Source organism: Tachypleus tridentatus, chromosome 9, assembly GCF_004210375.1.
Source record: "Tachypleus tridentatus isolate NWPU-2018 chromosome 9, ASM421037v1, whole genome shotgun sequence".
Taxonomy (NCBI): domain Eukaryota; kingdom Metazoa; phylum Arthropoda; class Merostomata; order Xiphosura; family Limulidae; genus Tachypleus; species Tachypleus tridentatus.
This window is the reverse complement of record NC_134833.1, coordinates 34898528-34909190: the sequence shown is the minus strand read 5'-3', so window position 1 is coordinate 34909190 and position 10663 is coordinate 34898528. Positions and strand designations below refer to the sequence as shown.

Genomic DNA, 10663 nt, shown 5'->3' with positions numbered 1-10663 from the left:
AAGGGAGGAGGCAGATAAAACTAAAGTATGTGTATAGATTAAATAGTTATTTAAATTAGTATGACTCTTCTAGATTATGTAGAAAACTTATTTAAAAAAGAAACCGTAAATATAGATACTTGTGGTAAGACAAATAAAAACATACGGAATAAAATTACGTAAACATATTCATTTAAATTAAGATAGGAAAAAATCAGTTATAAAGTGAGGGGAGGAGGCAGATAAAACTAAAGTATGTTTCTAGATAAAATAGTTATTTAAATTAGTATGACATTTCTCGATAATGTAGAAAACTTATTTAAATAAGTAATAAGAGAGTAATATAAAAGCAAAAAGAATGCACTGTCTACAATTTCACTCCTTCAAACAACTTCCCACACTAATTCATACAAGAATGTCAAAAACAAACACATTACATTAAATTCAATAATTTTCTTTTCAGGACAGTGGAGACACAAGTAATGTACACATTAAGTTACATAAGGCTTTAAACTCAATCCACTATCAATATATTAAATGACAATATAAAGTCAAATGCTTAGTGTTAGCAGCATACTCGATTTTCTTTACTAATAAGTGTATGTGAATGTAGAGAGAGCATTAAGTGCTGTGGATGAGAGAACCACTATCTAAAAAAGTGTAAAAACCACTGTCCTTGTTCAAAGAATGTTACACAAAAAATAAAAGACACACATACCCCAACTTAGGTTTTTATCATTATAATTTACAACTACAATTACTTTTAACTTACAATACAAATTTAAAAGGGGTTATATACTTGTATACCATGGTGTCTCTACAGTTTCTTTTAACAGTTAATACTCATAATTCACTAATAAAATAATAAACACAAACTAAAAAAAAACCACCCTAATATTACACTCTTACAATATACGTTTTACATCGTAATATTCATCTATATTTATCCCTTGAAGTTAATAACTAGGGAACTATTGGACCATACCGTTATTACTAAGTATATACACCAATACATACTAAAGAAATTCTGAAAAGTAACCTAACATTTAAACACTGTTATTAAGAAATCTATATAACAATTAAGAGATACCTCAACTTCTCCTTGATCAATAACATAAAAGTTATCACCTTCATCTCCTTGATGAATTATGACTTCTGAAGCATTATGAACCACGGGAAACATGGCATCAAAGATGTCACTATAAAAATAAGGATACACTTTAACAACAACACAGATAAATATAATGCCCATTTTCCTCAAGGTTTCCATTGCTGAAAACAGCAACCAATCAAGTGTAACATTCTGAGCTAGGAAAAAAGTTTTAGTGGTCATAGATCTTGAGGACAAAAACCAATATACTAGACTTTCCAAGTTCACATCAACAGCTACATCAATACAATACCTAAGAACAAAAAAACAAGTAACAATCCCAAAATGTACCATCATCACACAAGTTTCTTGATATCCAAATTTCTACAATCTGACACTTGACTATTACACTGTTTAGATACTAAATTGATAGGTATATCTTAAGATGAGGAAGTCCCATGTTTTCAATTACTCTACTTTTCAAAATATAACTCAGCAGCTGTGACATACAGAACTAGGTTGGGGATAGTAGTGGTATTTGCTAATCAACTGATGAACAGTTCCAATCAATCACATTTTATTTACTTATTAGTAATGCTCACCAAACCATTGCATATACAAGGAAAAAAAAAAAGGTCAGCTGTGATTGCAGTTTTGCTCCCAATAGGTAGAATTTAAAGGAAAAAGTTGGCACCAGGTGCTGCCATCTAGTTACCATCCCTCTGGTCAACAGTTCAAAATTAGAGACAATGGCAGATAACCTTAGTAGCTTTGCCACAATAAATCACATATGATGGCAACGGAAATGAACCAGAAAACCATGAAATCAGAAGCCCCATATCAAATCAATAAAACCGAAAAAAATCTGAAGTTAAAAAACAATAAATGAAAATAATATACAAGACTAAAATTGGGAAGAGCACAGATTCTGCAAATTATCAACATTTTGATTGCTTAGTTACATGAAATAATATAACATTAAATTTCAATTAAGTTATTTTTATGTAATTATTCCTCACAGGTAACTAATTATACTAATTAAATTCCTCTGCTCCATTAAGAACGTTCATATTAATATTTCCTTAAAAAATGTTTTCTGAAAACTTGCACACCATCAATAAAAATATTTATTACTCTAAGTATATTGATAAAAATAACACTATCAACTTAGATTTGTTTTTGTCACACTAACCTTAGTTCATTATCATCTAAATGAGCAAATAAAACATTCTGATGAATAGCTTTAGAAAGAGCTGCCATAGTCTTGTAGTCTTTTGGCACAACCTAGAAAGAAAGGAAGAAGAAAAAGTATGATTCACTTGATAAGAAATAGTTATTAAAAGCATTAATACTATTCATTATGTTTTAGTCTTGTACATTTCTTCAAACCCTAAAAATCCACAAAGATTTTATAAAAAATACCACTTCTTATCAATTATCTATGAAATAAAAGTGCATTAATACACATCAGCTAGCCTACTCATGCATTAGCACCAAATGAATGATCATCAGATGGAAGAGTCCAGGTCTAATATATGATTTTGTTGTAGTTTCTTATCTCACTAATTTCTAGTGTTTCTTGAACCAACCTGCACCATTTCTTTACAAAATTATGATGATTCTTAATGTTTAGTCATTAGCACAAAACATATTCAAACCTACTTAGCAGTACCATCTACATGTAAATATATCTTTAAATTCACAAAACATGCACAACATAATACTGTTATGCGAGTGTTGAAATATTTTGTCAACTTGTACCTAGCTTTAATTCAACAATCTCTCACTGCAGAAAGTAATTGTTATTAACTGGCTTCTGTTAGTCAAAAGATAGAGAAAATATTAATTTATATGATTTCTGCTAAACTTAATTTTTAAAATTAACTTTTCCAGTATCACATGCAACATTAGGATTCATTTTTCCTTGATTTAATTGAGATTTATTACAATTTGACAAATTTTAGAATCAGAAAAACACTTGGGCAACATACAGTCAGCAACTATAAAGATCAATCAGCTTTAGTCCAGACCAAATTTTTCATTCACCTTTGCCATGGCCTATGTTTATCCCAAATTCAAACTTATAAAATAAAATGTGCTTGCAAAGAACTTTAAGAGCATACGATGTTACAAACTCATGATTATTATTAAATATTTTATCTGCTGCAAGACTTATAGATCATTCCAATAGACCTTGTGTGTTTTGGCATCAACCCTGACTTGCTACAATTTCAGCATAAAGTAACTTTTCATGTAAATATCTCATTCAATTTATAATATCAAGCAGGCAAGTAAACTGTTAATTTTCTTTACCCTGGATGTAGGTATTAAATATGTGAAACATAAATATTTAATGTTGAACCGTACTCTATTCACACATGTCAACAGTAACATAACTACAAAAGTTGGGCCACCCTTCATAAGAAGTGAATACATTTCCTGCATTTATTCCTCCTGTTAAGTTTGGCGAGTTTATTATATTTCACTAGTGCCTAGTTATCAATATCAGTTTTGTTCAAGATTATGCTTCTCAATCTGTAGTTCACTGACAAATCTGTTTTTACAACAGGAGAAATAAAAGATTAGTGGCTTAAAACCAGCACAAAACCATTTCCAAAACAATTAATATGATAGATCTGGTTAATGGACAAATTCCCAAGAAGACAACCCTTCTTCACATAGGTAGTCGCATCTTCCTCCCAGTAAGTTTCAGCACTTACAGCCCCTCACACCCCCGTTGTGGTGGAGCTATATTAGGCATTGAGAGAGTTCGTCTTCTTTCTCATCACAAGGAACGACGATTTTTGCTGAATTGCTTTATTTGCTGCCTCCTTTGAAAGATGTTACTAAGTGATTATACAAGCTAAGACATTTTATAACCTTAATATATTCTAAACAATTACAGGTTTTACATAACAGTGTTAAATCCTTATATTTAATAATTGTTACACACATTTTTTGATACCTAAACTTAAAAAAAACAACAAAAAACCTAGTATGACATTTTTAAAACACCGTACATATAAACTAAACAACTAAATTATATCTAGTATTTTTACTTGCCCTTGTTCTGGGTAGCTGAGAGAAGAGTGGAATCCTTGAAACAAGTATAACTCAGTGAAAATGGTAAATCAAATTATACATTGAGTATTCCACTTATTTTTATTAAAACTTGCAGGTCAGAAAACGAATATTTTCCATTGAATGATAGTCAGCTCACTGCACTTATTAATCACTAGTTCAAAATATGCTCGTGTCTCTACAGCTAAGAAATAACTTCCAACTCAGAATAAGCTACATACTTAGTGCAAAACTTAAATAAACCTCACCATCAGTATAGCTAATTAAATATGCATTTTTATACCTCTGCTTATAAAGATTAGTGAACTGTTTTAATCACTAAGGTACACTTGTTTTAACAACATTACCAACTTTAAAACTTATATTTCATGAAAGTTTTCCAGTTTAGAGACTCAGGTTAGTTTTAAACAGGAATTATGTTAATCTTTATAACAAAAGTAATTATATCCAACACGATAACTAATGAAACCAATATTATTAATAAATGGAGCAATAAAGTAGCACATTACCTACAGAACCAACCAACACTAGTTTCTGGTTTGAACAATTGTCACTGATGTATATTTCTTTTGGTATTTGTTCTCTATCTAACTCCCCACTTTACCCAAAGAAACTCAGTGCAACACTCTTACTACATAAATCAGTAACCATGATGATTAATGCCATATGTTTAGTTAAAAGCAGTCATGCCTAATGCATCAACTTTCCCACGACACAAAACCAAGGTTTAAAAGACAAAAAACAATGAATAAAAAATAACTGACCTGACCTTTGTAATGTTATATGTAATAAAAATAAAAAACAAACTAAACTTAACACTTAGTTTGTCAAACCTTTTACCACAAGTCTTTCAACATCCTTCTTTCCTGTCACTCTTAGGTTCTTAGTTAACTATTATTTTCTGTACCAAACACTTGCATGCAGCTGCAGGAAGTAAGGAATAATATTTAGCCTTCCCTGAAAGCTGAAGAGAGAACATGACAAGCCACTAGAAAGGTGAAAGTTCTATAAAATCAACACAGTGCATATATAAATACACAAGGAATAATATAACAAAGGAAGTAAAAGAAAAATTAAACTAATGACAATGTAAAAATTTATCAATACAAAGTACACACACTAAAGCTGTTTACGTTTACCTAAAACAATATCCCAAGGAATGAAAGTATACATGAAAAAGTATACCTGAGGTTGTGATATTCTGAAGTTTCTTACGCCAGTTTTTTTCAGCAATAATATTGATCATTTCACAGAAATGAATGAATTATGTTTAATTTTTGCAGTGTGAAAAATGTGAGAAACATGAGTGAGTTTATGACCTGTTTATAAACCCTTGTAATCAGGCTCATATCCAGAATGTTTGAAGAGTGAGGATTCTAATTTGCGAGATCAAAAGTAAAAAAATGTGCAAAGCACAATCAGCATGTTGTACATGTTAATGCTACAGGGGGCTCTGGGGCATGCGATTATTTTTAGTCAAAAAATGCAAATGCTTCATCAGAAGAAAACAGACTTCTAGAGAATATTAAATATATCATAAGATCAGCTGTGCTGTAACTATATATATCCGACATATTTTTTTACATCACAAAAACAGGGTTTTTGCTGAATCCCCCTGTATATATGCATGGTAATGATGAACATATTCTTTTGTACTTAATAAGCTAAAAGTAGTAAAGATTGTAATATAACTACAGTAAAACCTGCATGGGGCAAAAACCTCTACAAGCTGGAAATATCAAGAATTTGCAGCATTATCTGAAGATTTCTCTTATAAAAGGCCCTCTATTCGGCAGAACCTGCATAATGCAGATGGAAAACTATCATCTACCTCATCTATCAACAAGTAGGATTAGAACCTGAGTAAGGTGGAAAAAATGTTTTTGATTAAATATTAATAAATTCTCCAACATTTTGTTACAGTAAGTATTGGTTAAATATATTCTGTTCTTTTTCTGCTGTCATTATTTTCTGCAATTAAAGAAAAGAAAGGAACAAGAAAATAGAAATATTCTACTTTTCCTAGATAATGCAACTTGTCACGCAAAAGTTAAACTATTAAAATGTTCCTTTTTTCTTTTTACCTCCATGTACAACATAAGTTCTACAGCCACTAGATAATGAAATTATACAGTGTATATAATTGAAATACAGAAAACTGATGCTTCAGCATATTATACAAACATGGGCAACTGTAAGAGAGCATCTGAAATGACCGTGAATATTAACATGTTAAATGCAATTGCATTTTTAAATCATTTAATCAAATGCATAAAAGATGAATGTGTAATAAAGTGCTTTTAAAACTGTGGATTTATTCTTGATGATAGTGGAGAGGTTGCTTGTTATGACAATTCTAGTGAAATCCAAACTCTGAGAACGTTGACAAGAATGCTTTTACATAAACCGATTTAAAATCTATAATAGAATCACAAGATGGTAACAGTGCGAGAGATTCAGAAGATGAACAGAATGGAAAAGATAGTAAGGAAATAGAAATTCCTACTTTATCACAAGTGTTAAGTTATATTAATGCTATCAAACTGAATGCAAAATGAAGGGGAAAATGAACTTTATGAAAAGGCTGTAGAATTGACGTTCTCTTTTAACCACATGAGAAAGCCCATTTAAAAAATGAAACAACTGAAATTGGAGACTTTATTCAAATAAATTTGATTAAGATTTTGTTTACTTGTGTATATTTTGAATGTCCATTTTTGTTCTTATTCTAATAAATAAAGCATAAAAGTACAATAAATTTATTCACAAACGTCTTCCCTCGAGTCAAACAAGTATAACGTTCCATTAAAAAATTATATATAATTAAGGAAATGCATGTTCACTATCTATGAAAGAAATTTTAACTCAGTCCCATGTAATTCCACATTAGACAGGTTTTATTGCAGTTTGGAATATTAATATTTAGAAAAATAAAAGTTTATAGTTCTAAACTTAAGTGCCATTCTACTGTAAACTTCAAAGTTAATGTATAATCAATGATACTTTGCTTTGTTTGTAGTTGAGTTTTTTCTAGAGAAAGTTCTGAAAGATAGATTTATAGGGCTGTGTACAAGAATGTTTAATATTTTCATATTAAAAATATCTATACATTTGCAAGTACAACTAATATGTGCAAAGCTTTAGTCTATCCTATTAAGATTTGAAATGCAAGAAATCTTAAGTTCAAATAATAAAGATCTGAAACTTTCAGGCTAAAGTTACCTTCTTGTAGAACTCCCTGTATCTTCTTGAAGACATGGTGGCCAAATTTAAGAAATATGTTAAAAAAGTACAAAATTCATGGTCTGTAAGAGTTCAATGAATGTTTAACAGTAGTAAATTTTTTGTAAGTGACACTCTTATAGAAAGTTCTGTTTCCTAATCCAGAGAAATAATCTATCCAAATACTTAAATTACCCAGAAACTGTTTATAAAAACCTTGATGACTAGTGTAAAAATAGAGAAATCAAATGTTTCTACTGTTACAGCTTCAAAGGTTTTAATAATAAAGTTAGAAAGATAGACTCAATCAGTAGTCCAACAACGTGCTTGATTTATAAGTTAATATTTTCATTATAAAGGCTTCAATGAGGTCACAATGGTAACAATAGACTTAAAAGTTTAACAATTAGCCCAATAAGGTGTTTCTAAGCTTGAATAATAGAAGCTGAAAATTAGTTTTTTTCTTGAGTTCTTGACATCAAAAAATATAAGCATAATATTTTGAGGTGGATACTGGAATAAACACACTACATACCTTAGACATATGCTTCTTTTCTTGTTACTGACATATTCCATTCCATCTATGATGAAATGGTGAGTTCGTATAACTGAACATCAACTACTTCATAGTTTTATTGACACTGTTCATGAGCAGAAAGTTTCATTTTGAGAATTAGGTTGGATATTGTGATAATCTTAAGGACCTTCTGTCACCTGGTTAGTTATCTCAAACATACAATTAAAACTGTCCAGAAAATTATTTTGGAATAATAGTGTGTATCACACTTTATAAGAGTGAAGTTCCATTACAAAAACAATTCTATATTGATCATCTTCAATCTGATGACCATAATTACACAATATTGGTCAGCAATACAATTTCTAAGCTTCTGTTACAGACACTCCACTGCACATTGACATTAATTTCAAAGATATTTATGTAAGCTAACAGTACAAAAGTTCATTATTATGTGAATAAAAAGCATAAAATTACAGCCTGACAAAACCTGAAATGCAATAAAACTGGGTGAAATTGCTAAACCACTGAATTTAATGCTAGTGATAAGAGAGAAAGAGATGGCATCAACATGAGATAAAACAAATCTTTTATTAGGATCTACAATTCACTGTTTAGTTTCAAGTGGGATGTTAGATCCATAGGTGAATAGGGGTTAAAAAACAACAGGTATTTAACTGTCATAATAAAAGTTTGTTTAAAGTTTGTGTGAAGCTACATTAGGGCTATCTGCCCTAGCCGTCCCTAATTTAGCAGTGTAAAACTAGAGGGAAGGCAGCTAGTCATCACCACCCACCGCCAACTCTTAGGCTACTCTTTTACCAACAAATAGTTGGATTAACCATAACATTATAATGCCCCTACAGCTGAAAGGGCGAGCATGTTTGGTGAAAGGAGGATTCAAACCCGTGACCCTCAGATTACGAGTCGAACACTTTAACCCACCTGGCTATGCCAGGCCCATAATAAAAGTCCGTTTTCCATTGGAAAAACCTGCATGAGAAAATTCTTTGATATTTACTATTTGTTAATCAACTGATTTCAAGCATGCTTCTTTTACAGTATCAGCACATTGTGTCAAATAATAATATATTTCAACATTTAACACACTCTTGAAAAAACTGTGTTCACTTTACTTTTTTTATTATTAAAGCCAATATACCACACTCAATTATAAAATATTCCCTCTGTTATAATCATTATATTTCATATTCCTACCATGTTCCACTCAAACACCATACAAATAACACTATGTAACACAAATTTTGTTCCTGGACAGTATGTGTTATTTCTTAATTGCTTATGTTGTAAAGGTACAGAAAATGGCCATTATTTCCTTCAAACTTTGCTTCTGTGACCTGGATAATGAAATTTATAAATTAACATATTTACTATGTAAAAACGGGCAAATTTACACATTTTCATTTATACAAGGTCTGAATAAAACAATATATATTAATCAAAATTTACATGTATTTTTACTAAAGTTATACAAAAAATGAACAAAAATGTTTAGAAGCGAGTAGTTTTTTTGAGATTTATGGCTGTAATGTAAATCATTTTCTTATATCAGCCCCTAAATATAGTCTCCAATCACATTTTCATTATATGCTCCCAGGTCATAAAAGCAAAGTTTGAAGAGTAAAATAGATCTTTTCCATTTACTTTAGGCATAAGCAATTGGGAAATAACACATTCTACCCAGGAACAAGAAAAAGTAAAAGTTTTGCTACATAGTGTAATTAATACAAGCGTGACGAAAAATAATTATACAGTAAAATAACTGCAGTGACTTTACAAAATTATAGTACTTTAGTCTATTTAATGTTATATATTACTTTTACTACCTTAGTTACTGATATTAGTAATATTATATAACTGGTAGTATTTACCAGTTAATTAGCCTCTATATGTATATTCATTTTAACTTTTGAAGATAAAGTGATCTTAGTTCAAAACGTATAACTTGAAACTGTATTAATTACTGGTATTATGCACTTTGCAACTTCGCTAGACAAGACTAATATTTAGTCTTAAGACCGAGTCAGTAACTGGGCAAGACTTAGTAAAAGACTTTAGCAAGATGTAATACAACTACATTGTATAAGACCCGTTCAAGCCTCTGAAAATAAGCTCTCAAAAATGAAACAGGATTTTCCGGACGACTAACGCAAAGTTGAACGATACAGTCTTTAAGAAGTTGTTGAATATTATTTTTTTGAACATATACTTCGCAGTCCTTCAACGTCTGTTCTTCTTCGCTGTTGGTCGCCATTTTTTTTACAATTACACATCAGGTACTGTCTAAATAGCATGACGAAACGCATTTATTTACAAATCATTTATCTGCTTCCATGTGACTGCTGCCATCTAGTAGTCTTACTATTAGGTTTGAAAACCAAGATAGACACTCATATTACCACCACCAATCATGCTCTCCCTTTCAGCTACGGGAGTTATAATTTTTATCACTCTCACTATTCATTGGTAAAAAAATAGTCCTGTCTCCCACTTATTTTAATTCCATTAAATAACGACAGCAACCGCAAATAGTTCTTGAATAGTTTTGCGTAAAATTTAACAAACAACTAAACACATCTACGTTGTCCTCCTCATCAGTCAGTTTCATTAGATTTAAAGCGGTACGCCACACAATACACTATCTGCGCTATGCTCACCACGGTTATGAATTCCCATTTTGTATCGTTTTAGTTCACAAATGGGGCCCAGCATGGCCAGGTGGGTTAAGGCGTTCGACTCGTAATCCGAGGGTC

At 30.8% G+C, this 10663-nt stretch overlaps 1 protein-coding gene across 1 annotated transcript in view; it reads right to left on the bottom strand.

Annotated features, from left to right (window-relative positions):
- The window catches only part of LOC143227341 (cAMP-dependent protein kinase regulatory subunit-like), a 17856-nt gene extending 7579 nt beyond the window's left edge, over positions 1–10277 (bottom strand). Inside the window, exons 1-3 of the mRNA XM_076458796.1 lie at positions 7908–10277; positions 2262–2353; positions 1057–1178 (exon numbers count right to left, since the gene is read on the bottom strand). Coding sequence (XP_076314911.1) covers positions 1057–1178; positions 2262–2353; positions 7908–7916 — 223 coding nt within the window. The 5' untranslated portion in view covers positions 7917–10277. The remainder of the gene's footprint in view (positions 1–1056; positions 1179–2261; positions 2354–7907) is intronic.
- Between the last annotated feature and the right edge of the window lie 386 nt (positions 10278–10663).